Below are 22,187 nucleotides of genomic sequence, written 5' to 3' on the forward strand. Positions count from 1 at the left end.
TTTCCCATAGGGGAATATCAAAGTGCGCCGAAAAGAAATGAACCCGAAAAGCTAATTAACAAGAACAATGCCACAAACATTTTAAAATACACAAAATCTTGTCTAACAAGTCGGTCTATCCACTTTCAGATCGAAAACAAAAGTCAGTACATACATCTCTTGTACTCATGGGTCAATATAGCATATGATTTGCTCCCTCTTACAAAAATCAGACACTGAATAAATTATATTCACAACAGGCCTTAAAAAAGGAAGAAAAGAGACCAGACCTACTTCCATCCAAGCATATAGATGAAATTCGATTAAACAAACTTCGACTGAGAGACCCTAACGGCATTGATCAGCCCAAATATTTTGGAACGGACACATGATGGATGCCCGAAGAGGTATATAACTATAGGAGTTTTCACGAATTTTCATTTTCGCTATCCACGGCATCTTCTTCCAAATCATCCACATCATCAATGGGAATGTCTTCACTATTCTCTTCAACAGAACCTGCAGAAAGCTTTGCAGTTAGTTTTAGTGAAGCTTGAAAGAGGAAAAGGTTAGGTCGTACCCAATACACAAGGCTCCCGCTTTACGCAGGGTCTGGGAGAGGTGAATGTCGGCTAGCCTTACCCCCATTTATGGAGAGGCTGCTCCCAAGTCTCGAACCCGAGACCCACCGCTCATGGGCAAAGGCACTTGCCATCGCACCAAGCTTGAAAGAGGAAAAGGTTCGTAACACAAATTGCAGGAGGGACCCATAAATAGTTTGTAAAAAAACATCTGCAAAGTTTACCAAGCAATTGACATAATAAACCCTCACTTTATGAGCAGATTTTTACCTCTATGTGTTATCAAGAAGGTAAGGAAGTTCCAGAAACTGCAACAGGGATTCTGTCTGAGGATTCCGAACGTGTGCTGCGAAAAAGAATATTTACATAAAATGTTCTTGTTTAACAGCATTCAGAATGACATGATGATCCTTACCACGAAAAGAACCATAAGAGACAGATTGAGAGGGATTGTAGGGTGGAACCGTCTGGGCGAATTCAAACGGTCTGGCCCCTCTTGCTTGCAACTTGCTCCTGACCCATTGATGACCACCATGTTTGTCAAGATGTACATTCCTACAATATAACACACGCACACTTAGTAGATACTTTACAAGAGAAAAAACATTAAAAGGGTAAAGACCACAGAGGGAATATAAAGTTTAAAGGTCTAATCATTGGCAGCATGCTCAATACATTTCGAAAAATGTACACACCGAAGATTTGCACTTCTGGTCATGAGAGGGAAAACAGAGTTAAATCGCCGAGTTATTTCTAGCCATTCTTCATCGTACTGAATCTCATAAGGGCCAGGCTCCGATTCAATTTCAATAACCTAAAATGCCAGAAAATGTCACACGTAGAACCCATTAGCTACCAGCAATGACTGCGGGGAACATCCTATACAGTACTTTCAGAATCTCATCAAATACCTGAAGAAATTTGCGTCCTGGTAGGCACTTATCAAGGGCAAGAAAGTTTGTCACTGAACCATCTTCCCCATGTTGAACACAAGCAGCAAATATGGAGTGTAAATGAGCTGAAAACCAATAAGGTGGTTTCAGTTCTAGCAATTGAGCAGCTGGTTTACTTCCAAGACTTCTTTCTTGAACCTAATGACATTTTAAACGAGATAAGTGGTTCGAAAACATACCAATCAGAGCTTATTAACTCATTTTTCCGTTCTTGCAATTACCTCCTGCTTAAAATCAGGTTTTTCCCGAACAAGCTCCTTCCAGTCCCCACAATCAGTGATGCCAACAGGCCAATCATGTGAAAGGAAAATATCGATTGGTTCCTCAACTTGAATCAGTTTGTGGAAATCATACTCACGAACATGATACACGGACCTGATAGACCAATATAAGGAGGCCTCTCAAAGTGTCCTGCTCAAGAGGAAAAAAAATGAACCGCCTTCAAGCCCAGTTAACACCATATGTCAAAATAGCACATACCATAATAGCAAAACATAAACAGCTATTGTTTTACCAACAAAAGATAAGCAATGAAGTAAACACCTGTAATGGTACACAAAACTAAAGCAAACAAACCTTTAAGAAAATCGGGCTGTATGCAAATTCCAGAGAGTCCACCAATTCGAAGATTTCCAAACTTGACTACACCAGCAAACCCCAAGAAGTATATATTAGGTGCTGCCCATCCTCCATAGTACCTATACAAACAGCAAAAACAAGTAAAAAACCCGCAACAATCATTCATCCAAAGCGAAAAAAACGACACGAAAAACAATTCGAAGAGAATGCCATAGATTGTAGTTAAAGAAGGGGCTCACAGTTCCCACAAGTAATTAGAAGCATCGTGATTGCCGCCGATGAATATGATCGGGTACGGAGCCACTGCCTCACCGGAATAGTATTTCCAGAATGTGTTCATGCTCCGGAATTTACGAGGCACGTTTAAGCTATCCAAGTCCCTCTCATTCCTCACAGCCTAATTTCACTAACACAATAGTTTTCCCTCATTATTAATCAAATTCTCTAATTTCATTAACAACTAGATCACCCCGAACAAAAAGATTGAAACTTTAGGGCAAATTAGCAAGAACGTGTTGTTGGATAGTGGCCAAATTAGTGGTCAAGTGGCCAAAAGCATATAATAAAAAATGAAAGACATAATGATGTAGGAACATCATTATGAGGAGACCAATGATGATGTTTGTTGAAAAGAAAAAGAAAGGTCATAATGATGTCTGTAAAGGAATGATTATTCCTTTACTTTGGATTTTTTATTGGATGCTTTTGTATGGATAAATGTTGCATCCGAATGTGGGAGATGTGGGAGGAGTGGAGCGGCAGATGAGAGAAACCAGGGAGAGCATTCGGCTCTCCCATTTGAATATGAGCTGCTCCTTCCCACCATTTGTAATAATCCCATTTTGTTAGTAATCACTCAATCAAAGATGTTGGTGCTACTTGTGTAGCTTTTGGGAGAGAAGGATTTTGATATGTGTTTCTTCTTCTCCATTTGTATCTTAGTTTGAGTGAGAGCTATTGATTGTATGTGGGATTTGGGTTTGAGAGTTAAAACTCTATTTGTAATCTCCTTTTGATATTAGTGGAATTTCCTCGCCGTCTCGGAACTGGACGTAGGCTTACGCCGAACCAGTATAAATCCTTGTGTCATTTGGATTATTTGTCTTATCATATTTTACCGTTGTTGCTTATTGGTTTCATATTTGACGCTTCCGCACAACACGTGTTAAGTACTCAAGCCCAAGGAAGAGCTCAATCCAAAAGACTAGTCCAATAGGTGGGAGGACTCTAAGGACTTAAGAACCCCTACACTCCCATAAATGTAATCGATGTGGGATCATAACATTACACCACCCTTCGGAAGACCCGACGCCCACGACGGTAATCACGTCGCCCAGTCCCTCGTCACCAAGTCCCTTGGAGCCCATACTCCCAAGGCGGTAATCACGAGGCAGCACGTCACGTCACCAAGACCCACAGCGTTGGGCACCTAGGCTCTAATACCAATGTTAGGTACTCAAGCCCAAGGGAAGAGCCCAACCCAAAAGACTAGTCCAATAGGTGGGAGGACTCTAAGGACTTAAGAACCCCTACACTCCCATAAGTGTAGTCGATGTGGGATCATAACATTACACCACCCTTCGGAAGACCCGACGCCCACGGCGGTAATCACGTCGCCCAGTCCCTTGTCACCAAGTCCCTTAGAGCCCATACCCCCAAGGCGGTAATCACGAGGCGGCACGTCACGTCACCAAGACCTGCAGCGTCAGGCACCTAGGCTCTGATACCAATGTTAGGTACTCAAGCCCAAGGGAAGAGCCCAACCCAAAAGACTAGTCCAATAGGTGGGAGGACCCAAGGACTTAAGAACCCCTACCCTCCCATAAGTGTAGTCGATGTGGGATCATAACATTACACCACCCTTTGGAAGACCCGACGCCTACGGCGGTAATCACGAGGCGGCACGTCACGTCACCAAGACCCACCCACCCATTGGACTCTTCCCTTGGGCTTGAGTACCTAACATTGGTATCATAGCCTAGGTGCCCGACGCTGCGGGTCTTGGTGACGTGACGTGCCGCCTCGTGATTACCGCCGTGGGCGTTGGGTCTTCCGAAGGGTGGTGTAATGTTATGATCCCACATCGACTACACTTATAGGAGTGTAGGGGTTCTTAAGTCCTTGGGGTCCTCCCACCTATTGAACTAGTCTTTTGGGTTGGGCTCTTCCCTTGGACTTGAGTACCTAACATTGGTATCAGAGCCTAGGTGCCCGACGCTGCAGGTCTTGGTGACGTGACGTGCCGCCTCGTGATTACCACTTTGGGAGTATGGGCTCCAAGGGACTTGGTGACGAGGGACTGGGCGATGTGATTACCGTCGTGGGTGTCGGGTCTTCCAAAGGGTGGTGTAATGTTATGATCCCACATCAACTACACTTATGGGAGTGTAGGGGTTCTTAAGTCCTTGGGGTCTTCCCACCTATTGGACTAGTCTTTTGGGTTGAGCTCTTCCCTTGGGCTTAAGTACCTAACAGAACGAAACTGCAAATGCCGAAATTTGGAAAATTGAACAATTAAATTCAACGAAAAATCGGTACTTTCGGAGACAATTGAGTACAAAAAAAAAAAAAACTCAAAAATTTAGGGCAAGTAAGCAAGAATGAAGGGGCGATATGGGGAATTCAGGAAAGTGGGCGGCAGTACCTGAAAGTCGCCGCAGCAGAGGAGGAGGTCGATGGTGGTGTTGTGGAGCTTTTCGTAGCGTTGGAGGCAGGGACGGAGTCAGAAATTTCTTCTAGTGGGGGCAACCAAAAACAACTAAGAAAATCTTATTATAGCATGGTTATACGCAATATGATATTAAGGATGGTTTCAAATGATGATATATCACAATTCCAATGTTACAAAAATTTCAATATAGTAGGGAAAAGTGGCAAAGTGATGAGAAAAATATATGTACATGATAGGTGGGAGAAGGTTTTTTCGGTTTGAATGACAGAACAAGAGTACTATTGTTCATATAATATTTGATATGGAGTCTAAGTAAAATGAATGTATGTTGGATATTAGATACATATATTTTTTTCAAAGATAACCTGTGTATATTATATAATTGTAGTCTGCAACTAAACAAACGAACGACTTGAGTGGGGTCATCTGCCCCCAATGAGCCTTCGGTAGACGTTGTCGAGGTCGCCATGCATACCACCTTATACAGCAATCTTCATTCCGATTCCGAAGATGCTGGAATGGGAGTCCGGAGCAGGAATGGAGGGAAACTCGAACACTACAGTGGCGGTTTAAAGCAGAAGATCGTATTGTTCCGCCGATTTCTTTTATTTTCGTCTTTCCCAGCCCAAAAAATTCAATTAAAAGTTGCTCTTAAAATTTTGAAGGTGTATATATTTTGTTTAATAAAGTTCTAATTAGATTAGGAACATGATCCTGAAATCTTAGGAAATCCTTATAGAATTCTATCGTATTTTATTTTTTACATAAGTATCATGTTTGTAATACTTATCAGGTAAGAATTTTATGTTTTCTACTACTATAAATATCTTGAAATAATACACACCTCATAATTAAATCAGACTCTTTTGCCGCACCCCTCTATTTCTCTCACTATAATCACCTATATTCGTTGGTTAAACATGCCCTACAACATTTAAATATTTATTAAATTGATGACATGATGAGCATGAAATCTGTAATTATGATTATGTGTAAGCCACATTTGCATCACATCGACTAAATACCTTATCAATTTATGGATATATAGATGTTCAAATATCTAAAAGGTGTAAATTAATACAATTTCAAAACTTTAGGAATAATGTGAAAAATATGAAACCTCACCGCACATTTTAAAAGTACCTCTAGTATCTAAGAGCAACTCCAGCCTTGCTGGTTGCTCGGGCGTCAGGCGAGGAGAAAGGGCCCTCGGGCCGGTGGGAGCAAATCCAGCGGGGAAGGGCCCGAGTGAGGGTGGGAGGTCGAGCGAAGGGGGGGTGGGGAGTCGACGGGCCTGTGGCCCGAGGGTTTTGTAATTTTTTATTTTTTTTGTGTCAGAGAGAGAGAGAGATAGTTTTGTAATTTTTTATTATTTAAACAAACATAAAAAACTATTATTTTTATTGCTTATTGTCAGGGGGAAGGGTTCCAAGGGTGGAGATGTAAATGACAATTACTGTTCATTAATGTTAATTACTATTCATTTAAGGCAGTTACTGTTCAATAGGGTGGATTGAATAGTGGATTGCCAGGGAGGAGGGCTCCATGGGTGGAGTTGCTCTAAAAAGATATCACTCTCATCTCGAATGAAAGAGTTTTCTTCCCAGTCTTATGCAAGTTTAGGTAGGCCTGTATTTCTTGGTTTCAATAGTACTCCTTACGAGCGTTGTTTTTAAAGTAGTGGTAGGTTCGAGTTTTCTTGTTTTGTCCTTTAGGTTACAACTTTATATACTCAAACGTTAAATCTCATATTTGAAAACACACTTTAAAAGAGAAATATTATAATAAAAGCGTAAATTTGAGTTTTAACAACTTAATTACGTGCACACTTGTTTGATAAGGATAACAAACAAATGAGGCGCGACACATAAATTGATAAAATGACGGAGAGGTGGGACACATGTGTCGTTTTAAGGCAACAAGGTTAGGACAATTATTGGACCAACAAAGTTGGAACATGAAACCTCCATTAGTCTAAGTTTCCAAAGATTTCAAGCAATCTCTCCTCATCTCCTCATCAAAAATGGCTCTCCTTCACCCTTTAGTCTCACACATCTTCCCCTCTTCCACTCCCAAACCATCAACACCAAAACTAAAATCAAACCCTACACCTCTTCAACCATCCACATTAGTACTAACAAATAATAAGAGTCGCGATAACATCTCGGGTGTAGGTAAGTTTCTCTCCAGAGCCGTAGTTGCATCTCCACTCGATCATGACGATGATTTGAAGGAAGATGAACAAGAGGATCACAAGGTTTTGGTGACTCCTTCCAAAGAAGAAGAGCATGGAGAAGAAAGCGTCGCAACCGGATACAATTGGACGGAAGAATGGTACCCTCTTTACCTCACCCAGGACCTGCCTGAAGATGCACCTTTAGGCCTTACCGTCTTCAATAAGCAGCTCGTCTTGTATCGTGATGGCTCGGGCGAGCTTCGCTGTTACGAAGATCGTTGCCCACATAGGTAACAATTATTCTTATCCATCTCATGATTCATCACCTTTTTTTAATTCACGAAATCTAAAGTAGTTATATATGTAGTATATAGCTTAATTTGTTTTGTATCCTCTGTTTTTCCCCTGTTTAGGTCCTCTGTTCTTCCCCTGTTTTTGTTTACTCTGCTTTGTTGCCTCTTGAATACAAACTTCATTACTAACAAAAAGTGAAGCTCTTGGTGTTTATTTTCTTAGGCTGGCAAAACTATCCGAAGGCCATTTGATCGACGGAAGGCTAGAGTGTTTGTACCATGGTTGGCAATTCGAACGCCAAGGAAAATGTGTAAAGATTCCACAGGTATGTTTGAATTATTAGTATTCTAGTTAATAAAAAACATTTCTGTTTCATATTATATGAATCCCCCTCTTAATTAATTTCATGATCTACACTAATTATAAAACTTAATTGATCTCTGTTTTATCTAAACAGCTTCCATCTGATGCTAAAATTCCGAGAGCAGCTTGTGTTAAATCATACGAAGTGAGGGATTCTCAAGGCGTTGTTTGGGTGTGGATGTCTCACAAGACACCACCAAACACCAAAAAACTACCTTGGTTCGAAAACTTTGATAAACCCGGCTTTGATTATTCTTCGACAATCCACGAGCTCCCCTACGATCACTCCATTCTTCTGGAGAACCTCATGGATCCAGCCCACATTCCAATCTCACACGACAGGACAGGTTTCTCAGCGAAAAGAGAAAACGTGCAGCCACTGAGATTTGAGGTGATTGAAAGGAGTGACAGAGGTTTTGCAGGGCATTATGGTGAGGCAAAAGACCAGCACTTGCCTTTTTTCTTAAGGTTTAAGGCACCCGGCGTTATCGAAAACACGAGGGAAATTGTAGACAAGAACGGTGAGAAGCACTACTCTGTCGGGCTCTTCCTCTGTAGACCAACGGGGCAGGGAAAATCCGTGGCTATTATGAGGTTCGGAGCCACGAAACTCTCCCCGTTGGCAAAACTGTTTCCGACTTGGTACTTCCACCACATTTATTGTACAGTTTTCGAGCAAGACATGGGATTTCTCTCGTCTCAGAACGAAATACTTTCGAGAGAAAAACGTCCCACGAAAGAGTTGTACCTTAATTTAAAATCATCTGATGTTTGGGTGGCAGAGTACAGAAAATGGGTTGACAAAGTTAGCATTGGCATGCCTTACCATGTAGGTCACAGCACTATATCGTTGCCCGAAGAGGCGGCCGTGGTGGAACATGCACCGGCAGGGCTTGTTGCCAGTGTTTCAGCGTCTCAGCCGGCTAAGGGAGGCGTTGGAACGATGCATGTTCCGAATTGGAGCAACCGATATTTTAGGCATGTGATTCATTGCAAAGGGTGTAGAAATGTTGTGAAGAGTTTTCGGGTTTTGAAAACCGGACTTTCGGGAGTTGCTGCTGTGATGGTTTTGGTTGCGATTTTGGTGTCCGGGAGGCAGTGGAAGGCGGTTTTTTTGGTGGCGGCTGCTGTGTTTTCGGCTGGGGCTTATGGTTGCTCAGCCGCTGTTGCATTGAGTACTACTAACTTCATAAGGTTGCACAAGAGGTTGTGATTTATGAGGTGATCAAAGATTCATATGTTAAATTATGAAATATTAAGAAAGATGTTTAAAGTGGACAATAGGGTACATGATTGACATTGTGGTTATTGAGTACCTCATGTGTTATATTCAAGTTTCCATATTTTAGAATATCCGAAAGCGAGTAAAAATATTTTTTAAACCAATCTTTAGTAAAAATTTAACTGGATTTTGAAAAAGTACTTTCAAACGAGCTAATTATTTGAGCTTTGTCTTGCAAGTTCAATTATAACATATGATATAGTCATACACTTTTTTTGTTTTGTTTTGCACTCTCATGTTTACTTTTGTCAACTAATTTTTTTTTTAATTTATTCAATCGAAAAATTAGAAATAACATAAGTCTGCAAGAGACGAATATGAGTGCGAAAAATCACTTCTCCAATTATGTCAGTTTTTGTTTGCTTTAAAATACATAAGTTTACATTTGAAAATTTGTTATTAAAATTTTAAAAATGTTATATCGCACTCTTTATTTATGAAAACATATAAATGATACAATGTTTATGATAATTTTGAAATACTAAATAAAAAATATATTAATATACATCAAATCTGAATTGAGCATAACCAAGATGGATGGAGTAATATGCTTCTACATTTTCCCTTTAGATTAAAATTCTCTCTCTCTAATGAGATTCAAGATCCATGATCTGGCAGCTTTGAACTTTGAAGACATTTGAAGTGGGACTTTCACCAAATTCAACAAATTGGGAAGAAAAAGCTCCTCCTAGTGGATCCCACCAAGCGAGAAAGGAGATCGAAGCAGGAAAAAACAAAAAAAGAAATGGCCCATACAGGTCTCGAACCTGTGACCTTCGCGTTATTAGCACGACGCTCTAACCAGCTGAGCTAATAGGCCATTTGGCAATACTGTCAACTTCTACATACTTCACGTATATTGGTTACTCTAGATGAAATTGACTTCTAAACTACTTTTTAGTAAACTACTCCTTGAACTATTTGAAACTAGCCAATTAACTCTTTACCATGAGATTCGATAAAATTCATCTACTTTGTCATCAAATATTAGCTCATGACCAGTATGTGATTCACTCTTGAGGGTAAAGTCTTGTCAGTATTTGACAGTGAAGTGTATGAAATTTCATTAAAATCTTATGGTAAGGGGGATAATTGACTGATTTCAAAATATTTCAGTGGCTTAATTTGTTAAAAAAATAGTTTAGAGAATCAATTTTAACTAGGGTAATAGTTTAGGGCGTCAAACGGCAATTTTTTTTTTCTTTATGATTATAAATTTACAATGAGTTACTTTTACATCCGTGTGATTTGAAATTACAAAGTAATGGTACTCGACCATGTCAAGAAGAAAAGTAGCCTTTGAAAGTATATTAGTCGCAATGTTCGGTTTTATGTTTCTCACACAAGGAGAAAAATCAACAATATTCACAAAAGCATGAGACTCATGTATTGGGGTCTCATTGATTTCAAGTAATTCACTCTCATTGTGAAAGCTGCATGAAACTCCCTACAATTTTGTCTCATTCAACATCAACTAGTCTCACTCAATGCGAAAGCTGCCTTAAACTCGATAAGTCATACCTATTATCTTCATGAGAAGTTGGGTTTGTTTGTACTATTGCAATGAATGTTGAGTACCAAAAAGAGTACATATGTAAGAGAAACACATAAGCTAGCTAGCACTATTTCTTGTTGATTGACCACACTTCAAAGATTGTGTGGCTAACATAAGTGCAACAAGCAAATAAGCAACCCCCAACCCGATTTCACTCTCTCGCTCCTCCCTTCTCTCTCTCTCTCTCTCTCTCTCTCTCTCTAGAGTCACATATTTACATGGCTTTATTTCCTCCTTAGATTTCCCTCTTCCTTTTCTTTCAATGTCATCATCTTCCTCCTCCTTTGCTTCCTCCCCAATTCAATCAAACATGGCTTTATTTCACCCCTTTTTCTCCCATTCCACCTCCCTCCACCTCCACCAAACCCCCAAGCAATCACAGCCGCTCAAACTCCTCTTATCTGTCTCCCCACCAACCCATCTCAGACCCTTCATTCCTTCCAGAAAGATTAGCCTGAGCAGCATCAAGTGTGGTGCAGTTGCAGACACCAAACCTCCTCCCCTGCCACTTGATGGAGATCAGGCGCCCGCAGCGGAGGAGGATCACAAGGTCATGGTGGGTCCAACCAGCGAGGCGGAGAGGAGGGGAGAGAGGGTCGTGGCGGATTACGATTGGACGGAGGAATGGTACCCGCTGTACCTCACACAGGACATTCCAAACGATGCTCCTCTGGGTCTCACAGTGTTTGATAGGCAGCTCGTCCTGTACAGGGACGGCAATGGAGAGCTCCAGTGCTACCAGGATCGTTGCCCCCACAGGTAACATTGTCTGTTGATTCTAGATTCTTATATATAAGCATGCAAATTAATTTTAGGGGTTTTTTTTTTTAACTTCAATCCTTAAAAAAGATTGAAATTTAAAATAAATCTCGTGATAGATTATATATTGATTATAATTCATTGATGTGTTCTGAATTCAAAATAATTAATGTACATTTTATTTAATGTCTCCCATTAAATATTTAAATTTGTTAATATACAAATTTTAATTTATTAATTTTATCTAACATTCTTTAAACTTGAAAGACTCAATTAATGTACCAAAATGTTAGTATTGAAATGTATTATATTGAACTAATGTATTTAAATGTTAGTACCGAAATGTATGTACTGAAATATCTGCACCGAAATATATTATATTAAATTAATGTACCTAAATGTGTATACCGAAATGTATTATATTGAATTAATGTACCTAAATGTTTATATCAAAATGTATGTAACGAAATGTGTGTAGCTGAATATATGCACCGAAATCTATTATAATGAATTTAATGTACCCAAATGAAGAAGACAAACTACATCACAATATATTGTATAACAAAAATTAATTTATAAATGTTTACAATAAAATATATTAGGATAAATGAAATGAAAATGAAAATGAAATAAAATTAATACATTAAAAATTAGGAAGAAAAAGAGAAATAATTCAAAATTCAAAATATAATTAATAAATGAGGTTATTAATGTATCAAGAGACTAAAATTAGATTTTGATCTTACTCATGGTTTTAATATAAAAGTCATCGTTGCCAAGGATTAAAATGAAGTTTGTTGTTTGAGTCTTAAGTGACTAATTTAGAGTCGAAAATAGTCGTTAGTGTTGCATTAACTTACTAATTGGTTGGCGCTCATAGATTGTGCATGTTTATTTCGTAACCTTTTTTTTCTTAGTGTATGAAAGCTGTTAGCGTCGTATTAACTTGCTAACTAGTCATGACTCGTGACTCATGACAATTCTTTCTTTAGCTAGGTTGGCGAAACTATCGGAAGGGCAGCTGATTGATGGAAGGTTGGAATGTTTGTATCATGGTTGGCAATTCGAAGGCCAAGGAAAATGCGTAAAGATTCCTCAGGTTTGCGACTGTCTCTCAAGCTCATTACGCATTGTTAAGTGAGAAATTCAAAATGCATGACAATTCATGATTGATTTGGAATACCGTCACAGGCATACAGTGACATACTCTTTAATCAATGTCCGTTTATGATGTCGAGAGTGTGTTTATGTTTTTGTATTACAGCTTCCGGCTGATGCCAAAATTCCGAAATCAGCTTGTGTGAAAACATACGAGGTGAAGGACTCACAGGGGGTTGTGTGGGTTTGGATGTCTCACAAGACACCACCAAACCCGGCCAAGATTCCGTGGTTTGAGAACTTCGCCCGGCCAGGGTTTCAAGACACGTCGACGACTCATGAGCTCCCTTACGATCACTCCATACTTTTGGAGAATCTCATGGATCCTGCCCATGTTCCGATCTCACACGACAGGACGGATTGGAGTGCGAAAAGGGAAGATGCTCAACCACTGTTCTTTGAGGTCACTGAACGAACTGATCGAGGATTCGCAGGCTGGTGGGGTAAGACAACTGATCCGTCGGGGAAAAGCTTCTTGAGGTTTGAGGCACCATGTTCTCTCCAAAACAACAGAGAAATTGTTGATGAAAAAACTGGGGAAAAACACTACTTTTCGGGTCTATTTCTCTGTAGACCAACTGGACAAGGGAAGTCTATGCTCATTGTGAGGTTTGGTGGAACGAAAAGGTCCCCAATCGCGAAATTGTTTCCAAAATGGTACTTTCATCAGAATGCCGGCAAGGTTTTCGAGCAAGATATGGGATTTCTATCGTCGCAGAACGAGATACTCATGAAAGAAAAAGTACCAACCAAAGAGCTGTACCTGAACCTGAAATCTTCAGACACTTGGGTTGCTGAGTACAGGAAATGGATGGACAAAGTAGGGCATGGAATGCCTTACCATTTCGGACACAGCACAATCTCGTTGCCCAAAGAGCCTGCTGTGGTGGAACACGCACCTGCCGGACTTGTAGCCGGTGTTTCTGCATCTCTGCCGGCAAAGGGGGGCATCGGATCGATGCACGCTCCAAACTTGGCCAACAGGTATTTCCGGCATGTGGTTCACTGCAAAATCTGCAGAGATGTTGTCAAAGCTTTCCAAGCATGGCAAAAGGCACTCACTGCTGTTGCTGTTGCATTCGCTGCATTGGCAATTCTCGTCTCCGGAAGGCAGTGGAAGGCCATTCTATTAGTCTCGGCAGCGATCAGCTCAGCTGGGGTTTATGCGTGCTCGTACGCTGTGGCATTGAACACGACAAACTTCATAAGGACGCATAGGAGATTGTGAGCCATGGATTCCATGCCAAGAAGACGATTTGAAATTATAAATCTGTACTTTTTATACGTTTGGGTTCTCTTTGGTAAGCTTAAGATCCCGCATTTGTTGTGGCTTTCTCAAAAAATTATTATGGCCGAGTGGCCTAACTCACATCTGCGTTATCAGATAGTTTCATTATCCTGTGTACCTCGCTTGCAAACGAAACTCTCGCAGCAGCGACCGTTATAGATGGTACAATTGAAGGTTAGGGAAATACATCAAAACTCCCTACACACTCTTTAATCATCTTACATATGCCAAAAAAAGGATACAGGAGAAGGACGCTGTAGGTAAGCGCCAAATGAACCGGTATATGATATGAAGCCATGCAGACAATGCATGCTTTTCCCATCGAAATGATCTTCAAGCTGTGGTGTCAGTCGTGTATGGCATGGAAAACGAATGGTGCGTAAACTGGATTATCTCAGATGTTTTGTGCAGATCGGGCAAAGTACTCGGAATCCTTGGCAGTCCAACAGAAAAATCAGTGCCCAAACTTGAAGTTTGGGATGAAACATCAAATTCGACCTTCTCGAGTGTCTGGAAGAAACAAACAATTCAAGTTTACTCATTGGACAAGAAAACCAACAGGACCTTCTAAATAATGACATTTAGAAGTTTAAACCGTCAAAAGTTTAAAACTACCTGAAGAGACTGCTTGAAAACCTCGAACAACTTTTCGTTACGTTTTCTTTTTGAAACAAGTTCATCGTGCTCCTTCAACAGTTCATCAAACATGTTCTCTCTGCATAATTAGTGGAAGAAAATCACCCTCGAAGTTTTCAATCAACAATATGCAGCAAAACCAACAGAAACACAATCATGCGGGAGATAGAGTAATTCACAGAAGTCCTGCCAGTAATGGCCGGAATAAGGACCGTAAATTCCTCCTTTTCAACAAGACAGACCTGTACAGTTTTTGAATAAATGCTGTCTGAAGGTTCTGTTTTGTAGAATTGACCTATGCCACAGTAAGAATGAAACATATCAATGTATTTCAACAGTAACCGTAATATAAATATTAACACAGTGAAAAAGGAGGAAAATAGGCATACCAGAAAGTGCATTATAGCTTTTGGAACTAGGTCTTGCATGTTCTTTCTGACAATGTCATAATAGGATTGCAAGAGTAATTTGGTTATAATAATTTCCGCTGCCTCATTGTCTGTCGTTTCAGTTGGCCTTAAGATGGACGGTGGCTGAAATCAGCAGGGACAAAGGGAAAAGCAAAGGGATCACATTTAAATCCTCAAATGAAAAAGCAGATAATAAATTAGAATGAAGAAATAAAATTCTGTAAACTACAGATTTACCTCTCTCAAATTGATTGTAGAGGGCATTGACTCCGAATGACTTTGTTCACCAAAACGTCCACCAGACCGTACAGCTGATGTCCTACTCCCAAATATAGACGGAATACCCCAAGTCCTTGTAGATCCTGTTAACAAAATTCATTGGTCTTAGCAATGGCAGATTAATAGATAGATGTGCCATCATATATGCACAAGAAACATGTTAACAGAATAAAGCAGTTTCAATATACCAAAGGCAGCAGTATGCTTGGAAATAGTAGACATGAGTTTACCAGAAGATACTGGATTCTCGTTATTCAGCTGAGGACGACTTCCCTGCCAAACACCAAGACTATGTTAGATTGAAGGCATCTATGGAAGAAGAAAGATAAGCCAAAAGCAGCAAGGCCCTCCAAACTAGTTAATCCACAAATCTAATTTTACCCCATTTACTTGGATTCACAAAAGTGTTTTTAGGCTTTTAGCCAACTAGAAAGCTGATTTAAAAGGAAAACAGTGCTCCGAATTACAGTTTTCTTCACAAACAATCCAAATCTGATATTTCAGGTAGAGAATGAACTAGTTAGAGCCTATTTTTCATGCTAAAAAAAAAAAAGACGAGCAGATTTTGTTCTTCATTCTAGCACTACGGGTGGCTCCAGCGTTTGTCTCTACAAGGTTCAACAACCCCGGTCTTCCACTATCACGCTTCTACCATTAGCTAGGTTAATGGAACCCCATAAAAAGAAGAAATAGCTAGGCTAATGGAAGATCATAACAATTCAGGTGATATGGGTCCCAAAGAGTAAGCAAGGACCTCCAATTTCTTAAAGGCCTTTCTTCTATGGTTCTGGGGGGTTGTTCTCCCCTTTCTGTTTTCAACTCTGCCATCCTTTTGTCTTTCCTTTCTCTTTTTGTTTGGACTACCCAGTTTCCGTCTTGTAATATTGTCAACTAAAAATGAAAGGCATACTTGGTAAGGTAAAATTCCATTCATAACTGTCTTAGCCTGAACAGTTCGAGATGTCTGGCCTTCAACATCCGTAACACCCTGAAACATATAAGAACAACTTTGAGGTATAACCGATAATTGACAAACCCTTTTACATGAGATCTAATGATGATTGGGTCGAATAATAGTGCAAAGATAATAAGGAATAAAATACGTTACCCTAAAAAAAAAGGAATATAGCATGCAACCACTCTAAATTTATTGATATGAACTTGATGATAGAGATCAAACAAAAAGTTCTCTTGATGAGAATGAAGAGCCAAATCTCAATAACTTTTTCCTTTCTCAAAATAAGAAAGAAAAACACACTAAACAGAGATCTCTGTACACTATCAATAAAAAATAAAGCCACCACTGTATAGTTTGCCTTTCTGATCTTTCAGATCATATCAAAACTGAGATTTCATATTAATATGACAGGACTTTTGTTATAAATATAAAACATAGGACTGTTAGACTAAAGAAACTAAAAGTTCATGACAACATATTTGTTATGAATCCAACACACAATCAGGACTGCTTCATCGTGTCTAATAGTAAAGCAGTAACTGTTTAAGCTTTTTTATTTACATTATTATCATCAATTTCACCAATGTTGTAGAAGATACCTTTTGTGCTTTCAACTGCTGCATAGCAAGCTCAGAAGCTTTCTTCCCACCTATAAAACGTGGATGCGAAGTGTTTATATAATCCACCTGAATGGAAGAAAGTTGGGCAATCAGCATTTGAGTAAATGTGAAAGAAATAAAACCATAGCATGTAATTCTGAGCAATCTCTTAAAAGAAAACATATATTGTCAGTGAAGAGATCAGTGCCGAGCACAATTTTGTGTGACATGACCAACAGATCTAAGAATTGATCACTTTTGTGGAGCCAAAAATAATCGAGAAAAATATGGAGGTGACACGTGGATTCTAGGGTGAAAATGACAAAATTACCCTCGAGGAATACCGGAACTCCTACGCACGAGCAGTGGACAATCATGACTCAATCAAGGTCAAAAGTGCTCAAAATAGGTAATTATTCAAAACCTATCTCATCCATCCTCATCAAATCTTCTCCACAAGGTAACCCCCAAATCATTCCTTTCAAATTATATTAATTAGCTAATTAATTGATTTATTACTCAATTAATTTATTCATTGGCTAACAAATTATGATGCACACCCAAAAAACCATCCAAGTGGCCGGTCCCCATCCTCCCAAAGGGGCCAGCCATACCCCTATATATTCTACCTCATTTTCTCCAAAACTCAATTCCAACTCTCTTGCAAAACTCTCTAAATTCTCCAAACACTTTTCCCTCAAAATTCTAGCTTTGGCATCGGAGGTTCTTCGGCCAAAGCCCCCCCCCCCCCCCGCCTTCATCGTGGGCGAGTGAGGCTCTTGGCCTTGACCTAAGGTGTTATTTGTTTTGTAGGTGCAATTTTGTCCAAGAAGAAGAAGACGGAAATTTGCATCCACAACTTTCATTTCAAGAGTGTCAACAAACCATTGGTAGTAAGAGCCACCCAAAAACTAAATAAAGGGTTGGCAAGAAATATAGGATATCATACACTACTGAGTTGAAAATTTACTGTATTACCAAAATGTTAAAATCACCTTTTTTTTTTAAAGGGTTGAGTGTTTTACCAGTTACTATTGTCAACTCAGTGTGATTAGATTTTATATTCCGCTATTTTAACATTATTTTGAGAGTGCATGAAATCATTTTAACAAATGCTGTACATAATTTTTAGTGAATAAACTTTAGTCTTAATTTTTCTAGGTTGACAAAGAGCTACCTCCATCTCAATAAGATTTTCTATCATTCTCAGAGCAGGCTTTGCCCCTTCCCGCAAAAAGTTTACCACGACTTCATCCAGACACTTTCTCAATACTGGAAACCTTTGCAACTCAATTACCTCGCAAGCACGGCTTATCTGCAGGGAAAATTTTATCTTACTGATTATATTTACACCTCAGGATTCATGGACACGCTATAAGAATTCCATAAGCACCACAGGTGCATAAATCATATCTCACCTTCACAAGTTCATCATAAACAAAATGAAGACACTGACAGCTTGGGTCTAGCAACCGAGCAATTTGTCTTCTTACTAAAAATTCAAATGGGACCTAAAGATAATTCAAAAACATATCAGGCACTGTGTAGAACCAAAGGCATGGGCGTCTACCTTTATGCTAGGGAAAAATGCAAAACTACAGCATGTAATCATCATTAAACTCACCTCAGGCACAAATAAAGCATTTTTTGCACCAGAAGCGTTTTGAATAGCCGTTCGAATATCATCATCAGTTAGATCGTCGCAGGGATCCACACCCTACAATTCGTGAGAGTTAGTAACCAATCTGATGGTACATGTCTCACAGTGGAACATTAGTTCTACAACTCGGTGCCTTGATTACATATATAACACTACATAGTTTTCTTCAAGACAACCTTCAAGGTATGCTGACATCAAACAAATAAGCAGAAGACAGCAACTGACAACGTAGTAGTCTATGGCTTTAGATTAAAACTTACAAAAAGAAAGAAAGCAAGAATTTGTACCTCCAAGCTTTTTACAAAAATTGACTGGAGAATGTAGTGGATCCTAGCACCTCCTGATAATTCTTTGGTTGACATCTCCTGACTTTTTCCCTCCAACATGGCAGCAAAAGCTGTCCAAACAGAGAGAGAAGAAACATTAACATCATCAGTGAAAACAGCTAAAACGAAAATAACAACAAACAAGGTAGTACTTGAACAGCATGCTCTATTAGCATAAATGCCCTAAAAACAAGTTGCTTAAAATCATAAAAAACCATGATTACACAAATTAAAGAAGACTAGAAGACTTTAGAGAAAGGCTTTCACTTTACGTTAATTTCAGTTGAGCCACATGGTTAAGTCCATGTGACATCATTGGTATTCTCCACAAACGCATAGTTTCTCGGGTCCAGTAAAGTTCATATGATAAGGTATGTGTACTAACTTAGTCTGTGAGAAAAAATTAGAGAAATTAAATTTACAGTATTACTATATCTCACTTGTGCAAATTGTTGTGCATAACTCGTGCTGATCCTCAGCGCCTCTTAATAAAACAAAAAGAAAAGATGGGGTGGATTTCCTTCCAGCTCTACTGCACCCTAATCCCATTGCAGGAATTTCTTTTCACTATCACATGCTTCACCACCAGTCACAGAAACACCTCATAGCCTTCACTACTAAATCCTCTCCGAGAGGTTGGCTAAGGTAATACAGTACTCTCTCCCTATGACAAATATAGATCCAATTCTTGGGAAAAAAATGCTAACAGAATCAAGAAAGATATATTAAGTGATACTTTGAGGTATATCATCCATGATTCCAAGGCATGCAGGCAAGTGAAAGATTGACATTTAACAAATAACAGAAATAGAAATCTCACCTTCGCAATATTTTGTTAAAATGTTCAACAAAACCACTCCCTGCGCCATCTGGTTCAGGACAAGTGACAAAAAATTGTTACAAACAGCTAAAAAGTGAAGAGTGTACCATCTATGCCAATAACAAGAGAATAGTTTTTGAATGTGAATGCATGTGTCTATGCACTTCGCTATGTGTTCCATCAATACTAGCAAAATATCTGTATAGACTGGTCATGAATATAAATAAAAAAGGAAGAGGACAAGGGGACAAGGGGACTGGACTTGGACCTAGTGTTTGGATGTGAATGCAACACTTCAACCATTTAGGAATCAGTAGTTTTCTAACTCTCTGCATGCATTAAATGCAGTAGATAATACCAGCCGCTGATAAGTTGTTTTGCAACTTACTTTAGATTCTAAAGGTTGCCCATATGCCTGCAGTTCTTTGGAAACAGAAACCATTTGAGAATTCAACCGAGCCTTCAAATCAGGGAGAACCCTTTTGATATGCTGCTCCAGAATCTAACACAGAAAACCAACCATGACAACAGTGCAAAAACAAAGAGAGTACAAAATAATATAAAACAAAAACAATACATAAGCACCTAAGAATTTCATTTCCCTTTAGTATAACTTTGTTATGACTTTGGTTCATAGTTCATACTGACCTGATTCAGGTTCCTTGCTAACTGGGGCATGCCGCAACGATCCGAGAGGTTACTATACACCTTTAACATGTGTGGCATACAATAAATGTTAAGTGCCAAGACAAACAATTATCATTATTTTCGCAATATAATATACAAAGAAAGCAAACAGTACAGGGTGCTCATTGAAGAATTTCTCCTCGTATGCAAGTGCAGCAGCAATCCCACGGTTTTTATTGATGTCCTGTGACACAAGAATAACACTTAAGTAATAGAGCTTGAACCTTGCACCTGCATTTTCTTCTATAACAATAACATTTTAGCAATGTACTAAATAAAACAAACGTATGCTACAATACACACACACACACACAACACACACACACACACATATATATATAGATACATGTATATATAACTTTAGCGGAACAATTCATACCTCCTGGCTACGATTCACAACACCAACATAACCAAGCTTTAGCGGAATAACTTTCCCAAGCAAAAAGTTACAGGCATCGGTGCCCCTGTCCATTATATCAAGCTACAGATAGAACAACATTGTCATATTGTACAACAACTGAGGCGTTTAATAAACCGGAGTCTAACACGTGAACCACAAACCTTGGTGATCACACCGATTGTGCGGAAACCTGTTAATAAATTTATGTCAGTACATTATGCATTGGATGTAAAAGTCGAATTCAGAAGTAAAATGTGCAGGTACCATTCGGGTCGGCTTCTCTAGCCATCTGAAGCGCATCGGAGGTTGCCAAATCGGAATTCGCAGGACTAACAGCCAAAATAATACAGTTTTGCTGTGTAATATAGTCCATAATCATCTTCCTAATCATTGCTTCTATGTCTCTCGGTTGATCTCCCACCGGAACTTTCGTGATTCCGGGCAAATCAACCAGTGTCATATTAAGCACATTTGGAGAGGTAATCTTCAGCCGGATTTGCTTATCCGAAACCCCTTTGTTCAATCCAGCCTCCCTATCCGTCTCGGCCTGCGCCGACAAAACAATTATCAAAAAACAGTATAACTACTAGCAGCAATGCTGAAGAAGAAGCTCAATCCGTACCTGAATTTCGCGGCGGATTGCGGAGAAGTCGTAGAAGCGTTTTCCGGGCAAGTGGCGGAACTCTCCCCACTCGGTGTGCTCATCGCCGGGTTCTTCCTCGCGATACTCGAGCATCAGCACGAGCGGGCGGCGAGTGCAGATGTCGCGGCCGCGGGGGAGGAAGTCCCGGCCGACCAGGGCTTCGAGGACGCTCGACTTCCCGCTGCTCTGGCTTCCCACGACCGCCACCTGAGGCAGCGAAATCTGCGGCTTGTCGCTGACCACCGGCGCGAGAATATCCTGGAGCTTGTTGATCATCGAAATTAGCGACGAGCCGATCGTCACTGAAGGTCTCGGACTGGTTGCCGAGGAGCCGACTTCCCTAGCTTCTTCTCCCATGGTGCGGTTTTAGAGAGAGAAAACTTACACTCTGATTACAGAGAGTGTAGTAGAGAGAGAAAGCAGAGTTACAGAGAGTAAGGTAGAGAGAGAAAGAAGAGAGAAGGTGGGGAGGGGGGGGTTGAAGATGGAGGTTTAAAGCGTGTACGACAGTTTAGCTGGTGGTTCTTGGAGGAGAAGGAAGCAGACCGGAGGTGTACTGATACTGTTTCTCAAAGAAAATGGTGGGACGCTTTTCTGTGTATTTTGGGTTTAGATGAGGGATGCGAGCCGTTGGATCTTAAGGTACACTGAGTCACGAGTTACCAATCCCACAGGATCCTCTTACATTTTGAAAACTTTAACTAAAAATCTCTAGTACGGTTCATTTTAACGAAAAACCACATTTATACGTTAAAAAGTCAAGCTTAGTTTTTCTTTTTATTTTACTCTGGTTTGAAATGAAGTCCAAGGAAGGGAACCGGATCCTTTCCTCCTAATCCATTAAGATCGGGAATCCGGACCATTGAAATTTGATCCAACGACTACAAATAAGAGCCCACTTTAAAAGTTATAATAATTTTTATCGTTTGATCAAATTTCAATGGTCCAAATCCCCAAACTTAATGGATTAGGAGGCAGGGGTACATCCCTTTCCGAAGTTCAAGGGCAACCTAAGTGTTCTTTTTTGGTTTTTTACAAGTGATATAAAACGCTACTTGTGAAAAGTGTTTTCATATAACCAAAAGTTTTTTTTTTTTTTTTTACTGATGTGTGTAAAATAATTAAAAGCAC

General features: G+C 39.7%; 3 protein-coding genes, 1 non-coding gene and 1 pseudogene across 9 annotated transcripts; 2 read left to right on the forward strand and 3 right to left on the reverse strand.

Moving 5' to 3' along the window:
- Window positions 1–98: 98 nt before the first annotated feature.
- On the reverse strand, window positions 99–4,811 carry LOC126632553 (lariat debranching enzyme-like; annotated as a pseudogene).
- Window positions 4,812–6,695: 1,884 nt separating this feature from the next.
- Window positions 6,696–8,949, forward strand: LOC126633557 (protein TIC 55, chloroplastic-like). The gene is made up of 3 exons (XM_050304205.1): window positions 6,696–7,229; window positions 7,456–7,558; window positions 7,691–8,949. Exons 1-3 carry the CDS (start codon window positions 6,787–6,789, stop codon window positions 8,807–8,809), a joined length of 1,665 nt encoding a protein of 554 aa, XP_050160162.1. The 5' UTR covers window positions 6,696–6,786; the 3' UTR covers window positions 8,810–8,949.
- A 675-nt stretch (window positions 8,950–9,624) lies between these two features.
- Window positions 9,625–9,698, reverse strand: TRNAI-AAU (transfer RNA isoleucine (anticodon AAU)). Its single transcript has one exon. It is a non-coding gene; the product is annotated as a tRNA-Ile (tRNA).
- An 848-nt stretch (window positions 9,699–10,546) lies between these two features.
- On the forward strand, window positions 10,547–13,719 carry LOC126632006 (protein TIC 55, chloroplastic-like). The gene is made up of 3 exons (XM_050302221.1): window positions 10,547–11,192; window positions 12,189–12,291; window positions 12,457–13,719. Exons 1-3 carry the CDS (start codon window positions 10,696–10,698, stop codon window positions 13,576–13,578), a joined length of 1,722 nt encoding a protein of 573 aa, XP_050158178.1. The 5' UTR covers window positions 10,547–10,695; the 3' UTR covers window positions 13,579–13,719.
- A 4-nt stretch (window positions 13,720–13,723) lies between these two features.
- LOC126632004 (dynamin-related protein 3A-like) lies at window positions 13,724–21,658 on the reverse strand. 6 transcript variants are annotated; one of them, XM_050302216.1, is made up of 20 exons: window positions 21,036–21,658; window positions 20,678–20,960; window positions 20,575–20,603; window positions 20,393–20,494; window positions 20,129–20,197; window positions 19,975–20,034; window positions 19,715–19,828; window positions 19,327–19,375; window positions 18,468–18,577; window positions 18,145–18,237; window positions 17,939–18,031; window positions 17,698–17,835; window positions 16,521–16,607; window positions 15,718–15,951; window positions 15,194–15,236; window positions 14,922–15,046; window positions 14,664–14,807; window positions 14,517–14,569; window positions 14,254–14,353; window positions 13,724–14,148 (listed from the first exon to the last, which is right to left on the reverse strand). In XM_050302216.1, exons 1-20 carry the CDS (start codon window positions 21,411–21,413, stop codon window positions 13,972–13,974), a joined length of 2,481 nt encoding a protein of 826 aa, XP_050158173.1. In that variant the 5' UTR covers window positions 21,414–21,658; the 3' UTR covers window positions 13,724–13,971. The 6 variants fall into 6 exon arrangements, with proteins under 6 accessions (XP_050158173.1, XP_050158172.1, XP_050158177.1 ...); XM_050302215.1 differs by having other exon boundaries at window positions 15,152–15,236; XM_050302220.1 differs by having other exon boundaries at window positions 15,901–15,951; window positions 21,036–21,657.
- Window positions 21,659–22,187: the final 529 nt, after the last annotated feature.

Source organism: Malus sylvestris, chromosome 8 (assembly GCF_916048215.2).
Source record: "Malus sylvestris chromosome 8, drMalSylv7.2, whole genome shotgun sequence".
Taxonomy (NCBI): Eukaryota; Viridiplantae; Streptophyta; class Magnoliopsida; order Rosales; family Rosaceae; genus Malus; species Malus sylvestris.